Consider the following 22,104-nt stretch of genomic DNA (forward strand, 5'->3'; position numbering starts at 1 on the left):
TTCGCATGTAATAGTTTACTAATGAATACAATATAGTTACATGATCAACAATATGTATAAATAACTAGGCATAACGCGTCTTACAAGTACGGATACATTGGGTCGGGCGTAATACGGAGCTTTGACTTCAATTTCAAATGAATTACAAATTGACTCATATTTAAAAAAGAAAAGGAAAAAAAGGTCATAACCCTATTCGATCCCGGTCGCGTCAAGTTCTGAAACATACTTATCAAAAGTCAACTGACTTTTCAAAACTGACTCGGGTCTTGTACGTTTCTCTCTGGTTGGTCACAACCAGTGGAGCAGCGTGGCGGAGCATATCAGACTGATTCCAAAATAGTCTTGTGTTTATTGTCTCGTAATTTGTCAAGAAATTAAAACCAAAGCTCAATAATCGGTGAGCAGAGCCAATCGTAAAGTTGAGATCGATTGAAGAAAATTTTAGATAAAACATTCGGTGGAATATTTAAAATGTTTTTAAGGCATGCATTTAATTCCGCTCCCCGACTAAACCGTATTTCAATATTTTAGGACTAATATTATATACACTCGCCACACTTCAACTCAATAGTAAAAACTCGCCACTAATCTACAGTAAAGCTATCCATAGACAAATTGTCATTGCCAAAAGAGATGACGAAAACTTCTGTTGAAGTAAGTTGGGAGTCTAAAATCTCAAAAAAAATCTGAAGTTCTTCGTTATCTAAAGCGATTGACAATAACAATTGATCGTCTATAGTGCTTTACAAACAATTCTAATTCCGATTCGGAATACCTTCACTCTAGCGAAAAGTAAAGATTTGAAATCCATAGATAATAATAATGAAATTGTTCGAGAAATAAAGGGATATATAATTGCTTGCTAATCAAAAGCAATTAGGTAAGTAATATTTAAAATGTTTGCTTTATTTTAAGGTTCAAATAGGTAAAGGGACCATAAAAATGGATAAGCTATAGGAACAATTAATACTTCTACGTTTGAATCCTGCGACAAATCTCGATAACTAAATATTGGTGTTACTTAGCTACTTGTGAGCGTGACATATAATGCTATTTTGCAAAATAAATAAATAGCAACTCACTTTGCGCCTTCAACTGTCTCATAATATGATGCAAAAAGAATGGAGATATCAGAGCGACTGCACAGAACTAATATAGTATACTGACTTCCTATTGAGGAGCTCGGTGGCGCAGCGGTAAACGCGCTCGGGCTGCGATTGTTGAAGTTAAGCAACTTTCGCAAAGGCCGGTCATACGATGGATGACCACAAAAAAAAGTTTTCATCTCGAGCTCCTCCGTGCTTCGGAAGGCACGTTAAGCCGTTGGTCCCGGCTGCATTAGCAGTCGTTAATAACCATCAATCCGCACTGGGCCCGCGTGATGGTTTAAGGCCCGATCTCCCTATCCATCCGTAGGGAAGGCCCGTGCCCCAGCAGTGGGGTCGTTAATGGGCTGGTGATGATGATGATGACTTCCTATTGAAAGTCAAAATTATTTTTATATAATGCGGAATCACACCCCCTATTGATTTATAGTATAAGCTCACGAGTATATCCCAATTGAGGTAGTCAGAGGTACAACGATAAACTAAGTACCCACACCTCACCGAGCTTTCTGTTAGACCAACGTGATGGAACATGAATGTGATTGACTTAAAGAATTGATTATTGAAATTCTGATTACCAAATAAAGACAGGTCTAAAACAAACGGAAAACATTTTTCTTGTTTCTATTTAACCTATTTATGAGTTCAAGAAAAACGTAATAATCCGTCCGACATTTTATCACGTTTGTCTATGACGTCACAGGGTGCTTTTTCATACAAATTGTATAGTCATTTCGTGTTTTGACGTTTAGTAAAAAGTAACTGATTTGACTAGTTGGAAACTAGCGTATTAGTAGAAATATTTCGAAGTGATAGCTACTTTCAGCTCACGACACCGTGTTCCGGCGTGCTTTTACCACAGATAATATTCTCCTGATCTTTTGCATCGCATTAGGGAGACAGTGGCCCCGATTCCTGCAGACACCGCCTAATTTTATTTTAAGTTATATCCGTCATTTTCATATCCGTCGAAAAGGAAAGGGACGGATGATTCACAGCTCTTAATTTTAGGAAGAATGAGTAAATGAATGAATAACCCGGACGAATCAAAAGGTACGTCGCTGGTATGCATTCCGTTTGACGTGCTGTCTACTTAACTGTGTCGGGTTATTGACGGATGTAAAATTTTTAGACGGTTGGTTTAGATTTGTGCTTAAAATTGACGTGTGTTCCATAAATTTTATGCTTGTCGATTACCCGTCCCTTTCCTTTTCGGCGGATAAGAAAATGACAGATATAAATTAAAATAAATTTAGATGGTATTTACAGGAATTAGCACCATTTTCATATTAAAATACCAAGTAACACAGCGCCCAAACAAACAAAACTGCGGCTTCACAACATCAAGCTCAGTCTTGAGTATTTTCTCTAAATTGACTAATCGATTGATCCGGTTCCTTCCTTCACTTACACACATTGACGTTACTTCTACATTACTCATTCTAAAAGGCTAGTTTCGGAGGACATAAATGTGGTGCGTACGGACTACCGGAGCGGCGTCACACGTGGAACCTGGGGGTCTAAAAAACGCCACATGAATGCAATTCATCTAAAAAGCAATATTGCTATTTGACATTTGTGCATATAAAACAACAAAAAACAAAAGTCAAATAGCAATATTGCTATTTAGATGGCTTGCTTCGATATGGCCATTTTGACCCATCTGAGAACTTTAAATTAGAGTCACCATCAACCATTTTAACGTACGTCCCAGTCAAGCGGACCAGACTCTTGTAGGAGCGAGAGAAAAGACAATGTGTCTCCCTCTCAGCCACTCCGATCTTAGCTAGATTTCGCGCCATAAGATTACCGGAGCGGATAGGTATGGAATCGATCAAACAGCGTGGGTTACAAGAGAGCGATAGAGAAGGCGCTTTATCGCTGTCTCCCTCGCAATGACCGGTAGATTCCTGCACCCTTAAACTGAACGTATTTTAAAGCACTGTGGACTTCTAAGACATAGCCTACTTATACGAACGATTTTATAACCGTCCGCTCCGCTAATCTCATGACGTGTAATGTAGCAAAGATAAGAGCGAATGAGCGGGCGACATAGTCTTCTCTCTCGGTCCTGCACGAGTCTACCCCGTCTACCGTCCACACGCAATGTTCTGAAACCAGCCTAACGAAATATGGGTTACATTATGTTTACCCCATTGGATACTACTTACAGATTTGATATCGTAAAAATGGCAATTGTAAAATTGTTTAATTTCATATACATTACAGGTCTAACAAGTAATTAATTAGATATTTCAATTACACCCATATATACACATTGGGTAAGAAATAAATTGTAATTTGAAGTGTAGTCATTGTATTATTGCATAGAAAATAAGGACGTAACATACGCTTCATTGCGATGATCAGTTGAGGTTGGAAATTCAGTGGCGTATGTACGTACACCAACGTGCTTATACGTGCTTGCACCTTGGCTACGGCCCCGCCGCGACACGGCATCCGCGCCGCGAATTATACGCTATCTACGTCCCACGGCTATTGGTCGCAACGTACGTATAAATCAGTTGATACGGGCGCACACTTTCCAAGTGTCATTATAATATAGTTTATGTAATAGGTTATTAGCCAATCGCCCATAGAGATGGTGCATTGTGTTCATGGAAATATTTTCATAGTCTTAAAAAATAACTGGCTGTATACAAACTTAAAACGTGTCTACTGTATGGTACATACACACACACAGTAGTGGTTTTTAGTAAATAGGCCTTTTTTCATACATTTTTACCATCAATGATACCATTACAATATCTTTCGCGTTCCCTTCACTAAGACATAAGTAAATAATATATTATAATTTATTATCAAAAGCCTAAATTTACAGTCAACATTTTGAAGCGTAACAACCGTGCATTGAGCAACACACATGACCGCACACGGGGGCTCAGTGTTGCCAATATAAATATAAGTCAGCAGTCTCGTAATGTTGCCAATTTGGGGAGAAGAGTTACTACCAAATGTGAGTATTTTCAGAGCAAAAATATAATCTTTAATAGTTTTAGTACTTAAGTGTAGAATGAGAAGATTTGTAATTGACAAAATAATTTCACAATAATTATCTCTTTTAAAACCAGAATTTTATGACAAGATATAACAGAAATTATACTGTTCTTAACACCAGTCCACCCTTATTACTAGATAATGCGCATTACTCTCTAACAAAACCAGATAAAAATTTAGAGCCTACAAGAAACACTAGCTAAATATAACAATTATTCATAAAGAAAACTCTTATTACAAATAAAATATAATGAGTATATAATTTCTACTTTACTACTACGATAGTTTGATATAATAATATTAATCTCAGCCGTTTTGCATCAGGCAGATTTTTTCCATATAAAATATGAAACATCAATTCAATAAACATAGGTAAACTTAATCTGTAGATACTCTGTAACATATTATATGATTTCTATATAAAATTTCACTTAAATTTAATGATATGATGCAAGCGCAAAAATTTACTATAATCCTATAGTTGGAGCAAGTTTGCCAGGCTTAATAAATATTTCTTTTTTCTAAAATGGCAACACTCAAAATGTAAACTTTAAATATATTTCTATACCTATAAGATCCATTTTAGATTTTAAAGATGGTTCACATGTTACATAAATAAGTGGTTAGTGTATACAGTGTGATTCTTAAAAGTATAATTCTGTTTTGCGTTTCATATAATTTGACATAATAACTTCATCATCATTCTTGTAACTTCTAGCAGGCAAACTTGCTCGTCGTCGCTAATAAAATACAAATAGTAAACACATTAATACTCTGACCAAGCTTCATAATCTCATACATTCGTTATAGATATAGCCTCTTTTTAATCAAAAATATAATAATACTTATTCCGAATAATATCATACAAACTTAATAATGTTGTTTGAGAATGCGATAAATCTTTGGTTTTAGTTATACACGCAATTTTAATAATCGTGTCACTCTTTCACACAAGCAATATGTTGTTTAGACTGAGAGAGATGCAAAATTATTATCACATTAATATTATGTTTCGTGTTGTATTGGTACAACTTTAACGATAATTATACTGAAAATTACAGATTGGCTAAAAATATTGAGAAGTGTTGAATTTCTGGCGTTGTTCTGTTAGAGGGAAACCAGCGTCGCATTTAGGCTATGTGGGCCTAGGGGCCCGGAGGCTACATCCGTAGTGGGGGCCCCACTTTAATAATCTATTTTATATTCATTTTTGGGGCCTACTCAAAGAACCGACCATAAAAAATGCTGTAGATCTTCTTTGTCGTTCCCTCACTGCTGAGGATCGCAACCATAGGTTATGGTTTTCCATTCAGTACGGCTATATGCTGCGTAGATAGCTAGCATAGCGTGTCATGAAAGCTGTTGGGTGATTTCTAAATACCCACATTTTATATGGCTAGAGCCTATTATGTAGTGAGGCCCCTTTGTGGTTGCGGCTCCTAGCCTATAAAGCCTATGCTTAAATGCGGCACTGACGGAAACATCAGCATAGCTTCAACTAATCACATTTCTATTAATTAATTAATTTATATATCATTCGTAAATAATCTAAGCAAGCTAAAGAGACTCTAACAGAGAATCAGAGTCGAAAACATTACAAAAGCTACCTGGTATAAAAACAGTTAAAAGATGGTTAAACGACTTTTATTACTCTACCAATATTAAATATTTATTATTCCAGCCAAAAATTGGAATAAATGCTCTTGTATCGCGGCCGAAATTTAAAAGAAACTTAAGTAAATAACATTTTCATTATGTGATCGTATGTATATTTAAACTACGGTACATTTCACTAATATTCAAACAAAATAAAATTAATTATTTCTAGAGCAAAATAATACTGTTCACACTTACAATTATTTATTTTGATTTATTTGTCGATAATTTGTTTCAATTTACTCGTAATTTCCGTGAGAAAAGAAAGAATATTCAAAATTCGATAGATTTTAGGCAATGAATAAATTATTATAGTCAAAGAGGAAGACATTGGGTAGGAATGATAAAACCGTTCGCAACGTTTCTACCGCTCTAACCCTAAGAGAATAAGATTCAAAATAGATCTGTTGGAGAAACAACGAGAGAGCGTTAAAATCTAAAGTCTTTAACATTCGCTGTTTTGGTTCAATAGTCATGATAGGCCTGTGGTAAAACATTTTCTTAGAAAATAACCATTTGGGGCAATATTATTTAAATACGTTCAATATTTCACCTGAGATATGTGAGGATTACAACGAGTCAGTTTAGATAGATGGATATATTTTACTAAGTTGAAATAATACCTTATTACCCTGCCTTTTCACTCTAAAATGCTAGAATGATTTAGACATACGAAAACCGATTAAGGCGACCTACAATACATTGTGATGTGAAAAAACGGGTCACTTCACTGAATCACATTTTATAACCTATCACAATAAAACTTTGGGATATAAACGTCACTGACATAAAACGCGCAAGACGACGACAACATTGGAGCCCCTTCAACAGCCCCTCACGTATCTCAGGAGAGACTCAAGTACAAAATGTGATACCATACTCAGGATATAGTATACCTATATTATGCCGCTAGCTGGTGCTAGTTGGCCTGGTGTATGGAGGCGAGGAAGGCGGGGTCCACAGACGCCACCTTGGCGGTGAGGAACGCGTGCATGCAGAACAACAGGCTTTGCAGGATCTGACACTCCAGCTCCTGAAAAATAGTCGTACATTCTTAGAATATATAATCAGCACATCTGTGCACAGCGGCACAGCAGTGTAGGCCCCCTTTTCATCAACCGGTGGAGGTATGGAGCATACTCTGCTAAGCTGTTCTACCAACCCATTAGCCAGTTTTAACTACGATGTTTAGCCGATCTGATCTCACTGCCTTTGGATCGTTCTTCACATATTTTTTACTGTGTCTACCTCAGCCACCATAACGCTTCAGTTGATGCGCATCAATCAATATACCAATGTAATCAGGCGCTCAATTAAATAATGTGATAAAAACTATTTATAATGCACAATTGTCCTTACCTTGGTTTCTATAATTTTAGTTTCTGCATCTTGAAAATGCAGTTTTAGTTTCGACTTCCCGTCGTCACTCGACCCCCTTAGTTGCGAAAACCTGAAATTAAATTGAATTATTATTGGATCTTACCATTATAAATAGTTAAAGTTCCAATTTAAAAAAAATATTGGTATACGTATATAAATATGTATAGGAGTTATGACTAGATGTTGACGACCAACGGTCCACTGTCTGTATGGGGACACATGTGTTTAGCTATGTTGTATTATGTCGGTAGGACGTGGTGTGCGTGTACCTGTAGGCCCAGACGGGCGCGGCGCCGGCGCTGCCCTCGCTCAGCGTGAACCCGGCCGCCCAGTCCAGCGTGAGCCCCGCCGCGCGCCCGCCGTGCACCACCGTGAACGTCTTCTTCTGCAACACACCCCGACACTATGTTATACCCACCCCGGACACTTCATACGAAACACCTCGTTTTACACAGACACTACACATTGACGTTATCGCACACACACACGCATACACGCGCATCTGTGTGTGTGACGCCTGACGCACATACGATTGAAAACTAAAGTAAGACCGAGGGGAGGTGAGGTAAATCTAGTTCAGCCGCTAGTGGGGAGCGGAGAGGTGCCGTTCTATATGTAGTATTATTCCCTATTCTATGGTTATACTCCGATACGCTAGGTGACAACCTAATCCTCAAAATAAACGAGAAAGGAACCACCAGGCGGGATTGATTGAATAAAAAAGAAACAATTTACCTAAAAAGCAATATTTCAGTAATAAGCTCTCAGCTGATGGACGTTACATCATAGGCATAGACTCACCCCCAGCCTGATGACAGAGTTGACGATGCTGGCCGTCCAGGCGGCTTCCACCCGCAGCAGCTCCTGCCTGGTCTCCGCGCTGAAGTACCGCGGGCCGGGCGCCCCGCCGGGCCCGCAGGCGCTGGACTGCACCAGGAAACAGTGCTGGCGCCAGTCCACCGTCTCGCTCTCCTTCACCGTGCGGAACATCGTCTGGTATACTTTGAGGGTTTCTGGACATTTCGCTAGCTCAGTGATGTTCATCTGCAAGAGACCGGGGTGGCTATTGTATGAAGTTGAAGAGGCTGGTTCAGTGACACTTATTTAGTAAATGCGTTTAGTTAAGGAATCCTGGAAAAGAGGTGACTTGCTGGCATTCGTTTCGGGATCCCCCATGGTTCAGAGGTCATGTAAAGATGTCAGCCACTACAGATAAATATGATTAGCTGTTAAGACAACTCACGGGCGGCACATCAAACAGCATGACGTCAGTGCCCTTGAGCACAAGAAACTTGGGTCGGTAGTGTTGCCACGGCTGCCCATGTAACACTACGCCTTCCACCACCCAGCCCATGTACTCGATGCGCTCACCCGCCGCCAGGTGCCGGTTGAACAGCTTCATCTGGAACGAAAACAAGAAAATTACATAATCCATTATTTCCCTTGAGCGTTATCCCATTTTCACGGGGTCCGTGAACCTAACCTAAAGGTTTGACCGGTACAGATTTTTATAGAAGCGACTGCCTATCTGACCTTTCAATCAAAATCAGCCCACTTACAGGTTCGGTTACCTCATGATGTTTTCCGTCACTATTAAGTATGAACGTACGTTTTGAAGCTGTGAGTGCATTTACAAAATGCTAAGACTTGTCATAGCAATATCTGGCGCAGATTTGCCGAACTACTAATTGCACTGCCATAGGAAACAATACCAAGAAACAAGAAACCCTGACGCACCATCCGCTCTTCACCATCTACTTTCTATGCCTTATGTTAGGGATTGTTGTTACTTGAAGTTAGGTAACAACCTCCAGATTTTTACAAGCTAGCACAGTAAATCCGTTACCTGTAGGTTAGTAAGGCCAACGATGTTATCGGAGATGGCTTTGAGCCAGTGCGACAATGCAGCCGCCTCCTCCAGGTGTACCACCCCCGTTGTCAACTCGGGACGCGCGCCACGGACCTTTAAAAGTATAATAATAATCTTTAAACTCACGCCTGTGGTCAGAAAACTGTGCAGTGACCAGGAGGCTTAGCCGAGTTGCATATGTGCCTATTTCAACTTTACACTCGCTAACTTGTATTTGGCGCGAATTGTGAGGCTTTGCCGGTGCCTAATGTCCTTGACTCAAGGTGTTGATTTATTTCTTACGAGTTATACAAACGATTAAACATACAAACATTTAAACATTTGGTTACAAAATTTCGGTTAGATAGGAAATCATCTCTCTGCGACAACCACTAGGGCGAATGTTTAAGGTATTATGGTACCTAAATTCTGTCTATTAAAAAAGTTCATTATTCGTAAATGTTCAAATAATAGTGTAGTGTTGTGGAAATTAGTATGGAAGTATGCTGCGCCTTTGTTGTTCGGTGAACTAGTATAAACGGTATAACGGAAACCATTTTGTCAGTTTACATACAGGTTATACAATTAAAGACTGGTTTGGCAGATATATCTTTACTTTTTTAGCATTTTACATAAAAAACCATTAAAGACTTAGAAAATATTGAAGTTAATTTTCCTTCTTAATGCTTGACCACCATTTCTTGGAAGCAGTTGTACCCGCTTCTATGTTACTGCTTGAAGTCTCCATGTCCTTGACACAAATGCTAGATCCTGCCTTATCTTTTAGCATATCGACGGTTTTTTCGAAATTTTCCAAATCCTTTTGTGAAGGTATTTCCTTAGCAAGCAATATAATCATAGTGCTGCCCAATTCACCATCTAATAAGATACAATAGTTGTCAGATAGAGAGCGGAATATCAGGTATTCGGTTCTCCTTCCTTTGCAGCTACATTGGAGTCCTGTGGCCTCTTCTATATCTTCTTTCGACTCAGCAACAATGGCTGGAATTTTCATTTGACCCATTGGGAAGTTAAATTTTAGGACGGGAATGTGAGCGTCCGCACCGCATTTGCAGAAGTTACTTGTTTTTCGAAAGCTGATGGTGTCACACGAAGTGCCTCCAGGGCCTGCGGGGTATAACTTAACAGCTGTCCAGTCACCTTCAAATTTGTCTATATTGTCAACATCAGCATCACACGCGACTAACACCACTAAAGTCAAACTGAGAAGGAAACGCAACATGGTTGGTAAATTGGACACTCCAGCTGTAAGTGGTAAGTGATTAAGATGACAGGCGTATTGGCGGTTTAAGTGATTAATGCTGTGATTCTCAATATTTATACAGAACACACAGATAACACTCTGCGGTCGAGGGCGATAAGTCACGAATACTAATAAAGCAAATGAGATGTACTGAGGTTAACGACAAAGGTGACCTAAACATAATAATGATAAGTATCTGTCAACAAGGAAATAATACTAATATTATTTGAGTCCTAAGAGCTAGCCCATGACTTCGCTCAGAGTTCCTCTAAGTTGCTAATCAGAATCGGTTCGTTTATTTTGAATTGAGAAACAAACAGCTTAAACAACAATAATTACGTAACATGCAGATAGTTTGTACATATGCCAATGATGATGAGATTAGTTCGCTTTCTTGATATCTGTTCACTATTTCTCAGTAGTTGCGACCGCTTCTATTACATTGCTTGAATTCACCGTCTCCTTGACACAAATGACAGACCCCGTCTTATCTTTCAACACATCGTTGCCTTTCTCGAAATTTTCCAAATCTTTTAGTGAAGGAATATCTTTAGCCAGCAGTATAGCTATAGATGAACCCCTCTTACCAACGTACAGAAGCATGTATTTGTCAGTCAACGAACGGAATATTAGGAATTCCGTTTTCTTTCCTTTGCATTCACATTGGTTTCCTAAGGCATTGTCGACGTCTTCGTCCGTTTCAGCAGTAATGATTGGCACTTTAAGTGTTCCCATAGGGCTAAAGGAATTAATCACAGGAATATGTGAGTTTGTCCCGCATTTGCAGAAATTCGTTGTCTTTTGAAAGGTGATGGTACCACCTCCATCTCCACCAACAACCATTTCAGGATATATCTTAACAGTTATCCAGTCACCTTGAAACTTATCTAAATCATCACCATCACACGCCACTAATACCAATAAACTCAAAACAATATGGAAGCGCAACATAGTTGCTAAATTGATGCCCTAGCTATAAAGATGTCAGATTTAGAACTGAATATTGCGGTAATTATTACTACATATTTATACACAATAGGATAAGGTCTTAGGTCGAAGGCGCGTATCATATTATCAATAAAGATAATCAGATGTACTAACAGCTAAGGTGACCTAAACTTATTCATTTGAGAATAACAAAATAGACCATTATAAGGCTTACCATCTGTCACGTTGGTCTAACAAAAAGCTCAGGTGAAGCGTAGTTACTCAATTCATCTTCAGATGGATTTACCTCTAACTAGCACCAATGTGATATAAGCCTGAGACTATATCACATTGGGGTAGTCAGAGTACATCCATCGCAAGATGAACTAAGTGCCCATACCTCACCAACTACCACCAACGTGATAGGTGCTGAGCCGTATCGCCTAAAGCGCTTAACTTATAAATATTTGAACAACTGAGAACTGGGGGTTTTGCGCATACGAAACTAAACGTGTGCAATGCAAACAAATGTCCAATAGCAATATTGCTTTTTTAAACGAATTAATTCAATACGGGCTTTTTAACCGCCCTGGTGCCCATGACTTCATTCAGAATTGAAAGGTTCTAAGTTGCTTAATACTTTATTCCCGTTTTATTTACTTCGAATTGAGAAACAAACGCAGAAGGCAAGAGGGACACCACTGCTCTATTTTTTCCCTAAAAAGTAGCATGGAGGATGCTACAACGACAAGAGCGTGGCTCTTAAATTAGTGATGACGAGAAACAGACGGTTTAAATGTGCAACAAGCAGATAGTTTGTACATTAGCCAATTAGTTTCAAGTTATGAATAATATGTCTACACAGAGAAACAGAGTAGGTGTAAGATTGTCCTATTATTATCGGTGTTACTTGATAAGTACGGTCACGAGCATTAATATGTATACACTTTGGTACCATGTCACATTAACTTTTTTGACAAATTGAACTGTAAGTCTCACTAAATGTCAAATATATTAGTGCGACAGAATCCTAAAGTGGGCACATTTTGTGTAAATTCCTATTTATAGCAATTTATTTATTTACCTCCCAACCCGTCTATATGGATACGCATTATACCCTTTTTTAATTGGGTACTATCTTTTGGTCTGATAGTTTACTTTTTAATTTTATAATTGTATTTTTTTGTGTTTTTCACGTTATTTATAGTCTTATTTTTTTTTTGTTTCTTTTTCGTTCATATTTTATTTTCTATATTAGATTTATATTGTTTTTTTCGTCATACAGCGCATTAGGATCCACTGTAATGTTGTATGCACCTTTATAAATAAACCAGCTATATATATTATAATAAATCTTTAGTCTGATAAAATACTTTATTGCACCAAGTTATAGTATTATATGCGCTAACAACATCTAAGTTATTTCTTTAGATACAATAGAAATTTATTTTTATATAAACAAAAACTTTAAAAAATGTTGAAATTAGTTTTGTTTATCAAAAGCTGCCCACAACTTGTTAGAAGTTCCTGTCGCTGTGCTTGTTACTACGTTATTGCTTGATTGCAACATTTCCTTGACACAAATGACAGATCCCGTCTTATCTTTCAACAAATCGTTGCTTTTCTCGAAAACTTCCAGATCTTTCTGTGAAGGAACATCCTTGGCAAGTAAGCCAAACATTAACGTTCCAACTTTACCTTCATATAGAGCCATGTAATTTTCAGTCAGATAACGGAATATTAGGAACTTATTGTTATTTCCTTGGCACGTACACTTAAGTTTTGCGGCGGTATCTACATCTTCGTCCAAGTCGGCAGTCATGATTGGAAATTTCTCAATACCCTTAGAGGTCAAGAATTCTACGACCGGAATTTTGGCATCCTCGCCGCATTTGCAAAAATCGGGTGACTTTTTGAAGGTGACAGTATCGCACGAGCCTCCCATTACTTCAGGATATATTTTAACTCCTGTCCAGCTGCCATCAAACTTCTCAACGTCAGTGCCATAACAAGCCAATAACACCACAAAAGACAATCCAAAAAGAAAGCGCAGCATGGTTGTCCAATTAGTTACGCCGGCAGTAGTTATCCGTTCACTGAACAGACCACTGATTCTCAGTATTTATATATAATAGATAGATAACCGTATGAGGTCAGAGACGATAAATCAAAAATGCTAAAATAAAAAATACATTATTGGTCCTCGTAGAAAGCTGCATGCTGCATCTCAAATAACTAACTACGTAATTAAATTGAATTTAAATTTGATAATATCTAGAATAAGTGACAGTAGATTTCTCTGTGGGATATATCTCTCCTACTTCAGAAAGAGAGTGGATAAATATGTTTTCGTGTTCCATATTAGGCGAGCCTGTACAGATAGCTGTTGTGAAATAAATAAATACTTAATAAGTTTAGATTTTTAATATACTAGGGCTTAATAAATTTAAGGCTTAATAATATGGTTAGGCTTCGCCCGGGTGGACATTTATTTTTAAGAATAGATGTAGATTTTAGTAGGAGTCCATATTTTTTTCCAGTAATAAATATAGTCTATGTTACTCAGGGATAATGTAGCATTCTCATGGTGAAAGTATTGAGTTTATTCAATACAATCAAAAATACAAATATTTACTCTTTATAATTATATAATTGTCGTTATGGCCGCTTCTTTATCTTTGAATCCGTACATTCCACACAAATGGCAGCACCTTTCCGATCTTTCAAAACACTATGTCTTTCTCGAAATCTTCCAAGTCACTAAAAGTGAAGGTATATCCTTAGCTAGCAAGCATCATGGTCATGATTCGTCCTACTTCACCGACTTACAAGAGCATAATTGTCACTAACGGTACGAGCCACTAAGTACTTTGAGCTTTTTCCCTTTTGCAGCTGCACTGAACATCTGAACATGCATCCACTTTTTATTTTCAGCAATAAGTATTGGCAGCAAGTGGACTCAAGAAAATAACAACTGGAACTTTGATATTCCACTGGCCGCATTCGCAGAAATCTGGTGTCTTTTGGATAATGGTGACTAGCCCTGAGGGTAGACTGCAGTCCAGTTGCCTGCAACTTTGTCTACGTCATCGCAGGCCAAATGCAACATTTTATTTAAAATTCGCTGTGGTTCAAAAGAGGACTGATTAATGGAACGCGCTAGCGGTGTCCGGAATCATAAAGTGGTTCTCAGTATATATACCTAGTAATAAGATAATTCTTTACAAGTCAGGTGCGATATGTCACGAATAATCTGAGCTAGTATAAACAAAATAAAATGTACTAAGGTTAACAGTAAAGGTGACCAAAGCTTACTTATCTATGCATAAATATGGAAATATTTAAACACTAATGAACACCCGTGACATAATCATTTACACTAAATACATATGTTTATCTGGTTCAAGCAATATTTTTTTTTAGCGTGTAGTATGTGTCGCACTGGTTTATTTGTTCATTATATTCTTCTATCGTGTGGGTTGTGAGGTGAATTACCAACGTCATCAACTCTGGTGTCAGGGTTACTATTGAGCCGCCAATGCCCCTGATATACCTAATGCAACGACTACTCACTTGCATCACTAAGTATTCACCGGCACCAACGGCTTAACGTGCCTTCCGAAGCACGGATCATCTTAGTTTTTGGACAATCAGCCTGTACTGTCCTAACCAAACTAGGGATCACAAAGTGATTTTTGTGATATGTCCCCATCGGGATTCGAACCCGGGGCCTCCGGATCGTGAGCCCAACGCTCAACCACTGGACCACGGAAGCCGTATTATCTTAAAGTTCTTAATATAACAGAACAGAAAGGATAGTCTCACCTCAAAAGCCCCCGGCCTTAGTTTGTCCGTGCCCAGCACGTATCGCGTCACGTAGGCCATCATCAGAGGCACTGGAACAGAAATAATTACTTTTGACGACGCCAGTCGGTAAAACGCTTGCTTGGTTGGAATCCAGCAAAGGCCTGAACCAATGATTGTCAGTTCGAATTCATGTTTGGATCATAAATGATTATCACGTGCTCAGCGGTGAAGGAAAACATTGTAAGGAAACCCACATTCCTGAAAAATGCATTTTTGAGGTATGTGATCTAACCTGTATTAGGCTGGTTTTCCCTTCGCGGGTTGGAAGGTCAAATAGGCAGTCGCTTGTGTAAAAAACCGGACCTGTTAAATCTTCAGGCTAGGTAAACGGACCTTGTGAAAAATGGGACAATGCTAGGAAGATGATGATGATGGAGGAATGACGAACAAAGCAAAGATGCCCGTATGGGGTTGAAAACTAAGACTGGCTAATAGTCGAGACACTCTTAAGTTAATCCGTAATGGGGTGGAAAAAGCGTGCAAACCGGTGAAATAACCTCACATAAAGAAGCTTAATTGCCTGTTTCTGCACTCGCGTGTAACCCTTCCATATTAAATGAACACCTTGCGTCATTGATGACGTGTACTGACGAATTCAAAATATTATCTGGTATTTTATTGTAAAATGATGGACTATGTTATGGGCGATAGGCTGATCCCTTATCACCATAAGGTTTATCATATCCAGCTTACGACATCGTATCAACAGTGGCTGCAAGTTGTTTTCGATTACTTGTGGCTCTGCCCACCCCATTAGGGATTACGGGCGTGAGTTTATGTATTTTATTGTAAAAACGTATACATAACCCCAAAGAAGATGAATTTAATTTACTTAATCTTGAATTTTGAGTAGCTTTACTTACCAGATACGACGTCAACCCACTCGGTGTCGGCGTCCTGCTTGTCTGAGAGGCGGTCGGGGCGGTCGGGTCGGTCGTGCCGCTCGAGGCGGTCGGAGGCCACGGACGAGGGCCGCGAGCGCAGGCTGCCCGCCGCGCTGCTGGGCCGGCTGCCCTCCTCGCTTTCCGACCACGCCGCCTGGACAACACAATATTTAGAACACATCACAACCTTCTTCTCTCTTGTGGGTTGTGAGATCTATAACCGACCTAACCTAACTCCAACCCTGGTGTCAGGGGTACTATTGAGCGGCTAAAGACTACTTACTTAAGTATGGTTTTAATAATAACAATAATGTACATAGATTCGGGAAAGTGAAGCCAGCGAGCCGCGGGATATTGTATGACCAGACGAAATTGTGGTCAAACCAAAAAGACCGTTGACAAAATCTCACATCCCGGATTGCTTATCCCACTCACCTGTGGCGGCGTGGTGGTGTGTCCGGTGTGGTTGGCGGTGGTGGTGGTGGTATTGGCGGGCGCGTGGTTGTTGCAGTTGTGGTCGGTGTGCGGCGAGGCGCCCGAGCTGTCCGTGTCCGACGCGGCCGCGCTGCCGGCCTCGCCCGCTGGCACAACCACATAACATCACATACACTCACTAATATATGCCAACGACGTAGTCAGAGGTACACCCATTGCAAGATGAAACCCACCCACGCTTTACCAAACTTTCTGTTAGAGTGGTGAGCCGTATCGCAGTCTATAATGGTCGAGCCAACTGTGTTAATGAAAACTGCACTTAAGATATAAATTAATAACTCTTTACTGCAAGTCTCGTACCGGGGTTCGAACTGGCGCTCTCCGTTTGAGAAGCGAGCCGGTGAACCACAAAACCACAGTGACTTCAATGACGCTGATCCACACACATAAACGTGTACAATATGCTATCGTCCATAATGCTAAGATTTTAACTACATACATAAACTCAAACCCGTAATTCCTAATGGGCCAGAGCCACAAGTAATCTGAAGACAACTTGCAGCCACTGGTTGATACCAAGACCTAAGATGGATAAGCAGGCCTAGCGCGCTATAGAAGCGCCAAGCGACGCGACGCGAAAGGCAAGAGGGAAACGACTGCCCTATTTTTCCCTAAAAAAAGTAGCATGGAGAATGCTACACCGACAAGAGCGTGGCTCTTAAATTAGTGATGACAGGGCTACGGCGGTGGTAACAAAAACAAACCTTGCTTCTGCAGGAAGGGCGTAGCGGCTCGGTAGTGCTTGACAGTCAGTACTACAATGTCCCCAGCGTTACGCAGGATGTTGACAGCGTCGTCATGTTTGCACGCTGTTATGTACTCGCCGTTCACTGGAAACAGTAAACAGTGTACATTACATATAACTATGAACTATTTATTATATCTTCTTCTTCTTCCTTGCGCTATCCCACTTTAGGTGGGGTCGGCTCTCCTAATTTTGCGGCGCCATGACATTCTGTCTAGGGTTGTCGGGTCGGGTACATTTTCATTTTTCAATAATCGGGACATGCTGGTCCACCAAGTATAAGGAGGGCGTCCTCTGCCTCTTTTGTTCTCGGGCAGGCAAAGAGCTGTGTGGACTACATGCTGCTGATCTCTCCGCATTACGTGGCCATACCACCATAAACGACTTTCTTTCAGCTTATCGGGTATAGGGGCTACTTTGAAGCTACTTTGAACTATTTCTTATATATTTTTTTTTTATTTAATTGGTCAACCAACGGCAAATACATGATTACAGATCTACAAAACTAAGCGCCTTAAGGTAATTACAAAATTAAATTAGAGTTACAAAAAGTACCAACTTCAACTATTAAAAAATATCAGTTATAGATAAAACAGTTCTTTTTTTATTCGAGGAACAGACGTGAAGATATCTATTTTATCTGCATAGAATTCGTAAGTAGTAGACAACCGAACTAACGAATAGTGATGTTTGAGATTGGTGTGGCATCTAGGAAGCGACAACTTCTTTGTTCTTTGACTTAAGGTGGTGGGCCTGTAACCCATTTGATTGAGAGATCAACAATGTTGACACTGAACATAGAATCATACTCCGTATAGGACGGACACACGCCGCCCCTCACCAATTTGTATCGGAGCTCGATTTGCCTCACCCCCGCTGGATCTCACTTTACGGCCGTAAGCCGTTAAGGAGTGAGGGAGCGCGCGCGGGATGTCTGTCTCACTCCCACTTTAGGCGGCACACAGTAAGAACGAGATGTTTATATGGTGTGTCTTTGGATGGGTGATCGTGTGATAGCTTTAATTTATCCCGAATACGTAAACAAATAGCGTGAAACTCTACTCAAATTCTAAACAGTCACAAGAACTTTTACACACAGTATGATTGATCTATATACCTATAATATATTATAAACATTATAAATGCGAATGCAACTCTGTCTGTTACACTTTCATGCCAAAACTACTAAACCGATTTTGTTGAAATTTGTTACAGAGTTAGGTAGACTTTGGGATAGAACATACGACAGTTTTTATATTATTTAGGAGTGGAATAAATACATCGCGCGCGATAACCGAATACCACGCATTTTGTTTGAAGTGACTTATTGTAGATTTGCCGTATTTGGCATGGCAGCAACTAGTTCATAAGTAATAAGCCAAGTTATAATTATTAGCGTCAAATTGTAGACTCGTACCAATTGTACAGAGTTCAGACTTCAGACAACAGCTAGGGTACTAACTAATGAACTAAACTAACTAAACTGGAGCTTCATTGACCGTAATTAGACGCCGAGCTGTGCCGAGCGTGTTGGACTGACAACTTGTATCCGACATCTGTTTACAATAGTTTGATGTAGTTATGAGCAATATCCTGTACCCACTTTAGAACCATTTCGCGTTAACATATTTGATATTTAGTGTGTTTAGTTAATGTGACATGGTACTAAAGTGTATACATATTAGTGCTCGTGACCATACAGTCATATGAAATATTTCTGGAGTTGGGTAGTATACTGTTTACTAAATAAAGGCAGATCTAAGACAGACGAAAAACATTTTCATTTTTCTATTTAACTTATTTATGAATTTTAATGAAAAGTACATTTTATCTCGTTTCTCTACGTCGCGTCGTCACAGTGTGTTTGTTCATAAAAAAAATATAGTCATTTCGTGTTTTACCGTTTAGTAAAATGTAACTAGTTTGACTAGTTAGAAACTAGGATCGTGCGTCGTTTTTTTTGTGGAAATTTGCCCCCAACCCTTTCATAGAGGGATTAAAATTTTGTATGCGACTTTTCGCAATTTTCAAAGTAGGAGGCTAACCGTGCGTACATTAGGATAGGGAAACCGTGATACCCCGAATTTGAAGCGAAGGAAGCTGCGAGCAAAAGCTAGTAATATTATAATTACCTACCACTGGTTGTTTAAATCTGCCTAAAATTGACGGGTGTTTTGTAACTTTTATGCCTGTCTCTTACCCGTCCCTCTCTTTTTCGTCAGTTAAGAAAATGACAGGTTTAATAAAAAATAAAATTACTGGTGTGTACGGGAATCAGCACCATTAACCCAAAATTTTATAAATATATTATTACAAAAACCATGCGGATAAATTACCTACTTTCCGCTGGAGACGACTTTGAATTCCGCGTGCGCCACGTTTTGTCAATCATCTTTTCAACCCCTTAGGGTATGATTTCCGGGATAAAAACTCTCAAACTATCTCCCAAACGTCATGTAAATTGGTTCAGCAGTTTGGGTAGTAGAGTATGTATCATAATTGTGTGCAGTAAAGAGTTATTGTACTGTATAGTATACCTTTAATTACAGCGTCGCCCACAAAGAGCTGTCCGGTCTGATCGGCAGCCTGGTCCTTGTATATCTTGGAGATGAGGATGGGAAGCTTGTGCTCGGAGCCACCCTTGATGCTGAGCCCGAGGCCGCCGACTTTCTGTCGCGTGATCTGCACCATACGCTCCTGAGGAATTGTAATCATTATATTAGTTCGCTAAGGAGTGATAGCCCAGTTGGAAGAACGCTTGACTCTCACTTTGATGGCGCAGGTTCGAATCACGTACATGTCTAAACTTATCAAAGATGCTTATCAAATGCTCAGCCGTGAAAGTAACCCATATCGGAGAAATGAGTCTCATAGGCACTATAGGACCTAACTTATATTAACCTGGTTTTTCTGACTGGTACATTTCTTCTTCACACTTATGTTTATACCATCCATATAACATAGAAGCCAGACAAAACAATAATTAGTTTTCTTTGATAAACTGGAGATGTTTTAAATAACTTGTGTTCAAAGACACAACTTTTACATATGACTTATTGTAGATTTGCAGCAGATGGCATTAAATTGACCAGACAGAAACTAAGACAAGATACCTACCTAAGTATTTTGTTGTAAAACTTGCAAATCATAATCTGTCCTCTTAAATACCCATATCATAGTAACAAAATAAATGGTCCCCAAATGTCAACGTTAGGGTAGTTAGTATAAAGAAGTAAAAACAAATTCAAAAACATCTTTACTCAATAGTTTAAATTGTTAATTTTTACATAAATATATTTTTTATACAACGTCTCATCCACCTAAAACTACTGCTACAACCTAAATAACCTCCTAAGGCCCACGGCCCTACTAGTAGTACTAATCCCATTGTTTAACTATTGTGTCTGGAAATCCGGGCCTTAGGAGGAGAAGAAATATAAGCTATTAATCAAGTATGAAATATAAGAACAATGAGTTACCCGTGCGTGCGGTACATTGTTGTGGTTGTTGGTGTGCACGGGCTTGGGCTGCTGACGCTGCACAGTGATAGACTCCATCGTGAGCCGCAGCCGCGCCGGTCGCGGGCGCGATTTCCCGTCTGACACGTGCACCATACCCGTACGGATCTAAAAAAAGTTTCAAAATAGGAAATTGTTTATTTCCAATGTAGAAAACGAGAATCCCTGATAGTCCACACCACAATCTATAAACCTTGGACAATAAGCACTTCTTGTAGTGTATTGGTATTCCTTTTAGGTGAGCAACCAGTGTTGCTTCCTATTTCGGGCCTTAGTTGGCTAGATCCTGCAGCAGCCTCCTTTATAGTCTTAGTTGTGGATGCTCATCCATAAGCGGCCAGGCCAGAATGTTAGGAAAGGCTGTTATTCTGTTTACACTTATTAATAATTTGAATTTCATGAACAGTTTATATAAGACTGGATCAATTACCTTCTTCATAAAAAACAACAACCTTATAATTATTAAATAAATAATTACCATAATAATTAACCAAATTGTTCAAGTATTATAAATAATTTTTATAACTACTTTAACGGTAAATAGTTACCAAATTATTACTAATTGTATACCAATTATCTAGTCAGTTGTAATTTGTTTTATATCTTGTAACAATGTACAAATGACAAGGACAAGCAACTCTCATAGAAATCGTTGGAAACAGGGTTAGTTTTATATATGATGACAAGATTTGTAAAACACATGCCAACGGTATCGGATAGACTTCGAACATACCGAACTTTTGTATTTCCACATAGGTAATTACTTATGGGATATCTTTCAATATAAAAGTAACATACCTTGTCATCTTTCTTCTCATCTGTAGTAGGCGTCATCATAGTGAAACATCAACCATTACGATATAACAATGTTTTAAGCTCAAGCTATAAGAGAAATTATCCAGAAAAGTCCTAAGTCACTTTCTACCCCTAGTAAATGCATGTCACCCCCTTCCCACCCGCGTCGACGAATTAAAATCCCATTTATTATGATTTTTTCAAGCTTCTCCTAATGATTTTATTAATTATTTACGAGTTACACATTACAAATACCAGAAACGGGTCACTGGCACACGATAAATCAATATAGGTGAATAACCATCAAAACAATAGAAAAATCACGATTTATTCACAGTTTTAATACTTAAAAACTACTGTCTATATTAACCACGGGTCTTGCCTGTCTAAATATAAACTTTTCATTCAAGAAATCGAAGCAGAACGGTGTAAAAATAAATATTTTTGTAAAATTGACTATCGGACATCGTCCACCCGTCGCGCGAGCGAAGTACTTACTAGTGATGTAACCAGAACTGTTATCGATTATGATTCCTAGCCAGCTCGATTATAGACTAACAAAATGTCACATTCTATGTTTTCCGGACTAATTAAAAT

The 22,104-nt window shown here is 39.0% G+C and overlaps 1 protein-coding gene across 2 annotated transcripts; it reads right to left on the reverse strand.

Annotated features, from left to right (window-relative positions):
• Positions 1 to 21,989, reverse strand: LOC126378269 (gamma-1-syntrophin). 2 transcript variants are annotated; one of them, XM_050026473.1, is made up of 14 exons: positions 21,511 to 21,989; positions 20,674 to 20,820; positions 19,732 to 19,891; positions 17,154 to 17,279; positions 16,390 to 16,535; positions 15,934 to 16,108; positions 15,029 to 15,099; positions 9,010 to 9,126; positions 8,407 to 8,565; positions 7,965 to 8,207; positions 7,433 to 7,548; positions 7,143 to 7,233; positions 6,680 to 6,816; positions 1 to 4,867 (listed from the first exon to the last, which is right to left on the reverse strand). In XM_050026473.1, the coding sequence occupies exons 1-13, from the start codon at positions 21,547 to 21,549 to the stop codon at positions 6,703 to 6,705; spliced, it is 1,704 nt and encodes a 567-aa protein (XP_049882430.1). In that variant the 5' UTR covers positions 21,550 to 21,989; the 3' UTR covers positions 1 to 4,867; positions 6,680 to 6,702. The 2 variants fall into 2 exon arrangements, with proteins under 2 accessions (XP_049882430.1, XP_049882422.1); XM_050026465.1 differs by having other exon boundaries at positions 1 to 6,816.
• Positions 21,990 to 22,104: the final 115 nt, after the last annotated feature.

The sequence above is a fragment of the Pectinophora gossypiella genome, chromosome 2, assembly GCF_024362695.1.
Source record: "Pectinophora gossypiella chromosome 2, ilPecGoss1.1, whole genome shotgun sequence".
In the NCBI taxonomy this organism is placed as follows: domain Eukaryota; kingdom Metazoa; phylum Arthropoda; class Insecta; order Lepidoptera; family Gelechiidae; genus Pectinophora; species Pectinophora gossypiella.

Excerpts from the sequence above, each read along its gene's own strand:
- LOC126378269 (XM_050026473.1), bottom strand. The coding sequence starts at position 21,549 with ATGATGACGCCTACTACAGATGAGAAGAAAGATGACAAG. Across the intron at positions 20,821-21,510 it reads ATGAGAAGAAAGATGACAAG|ATCCGTACGGGTATGGTGCA; the intron begins GTATGTTACTTT and ends AACTTTTTTTAG. Across the intron at positions 16,536-17,153 it reads GCCCTTCCTGCAGAAGCAAG|CGGGCGAGGCCGGCAGCGCG; the intron begins GTTTGTTTTTGT and ends TGGTTGTGCCAG.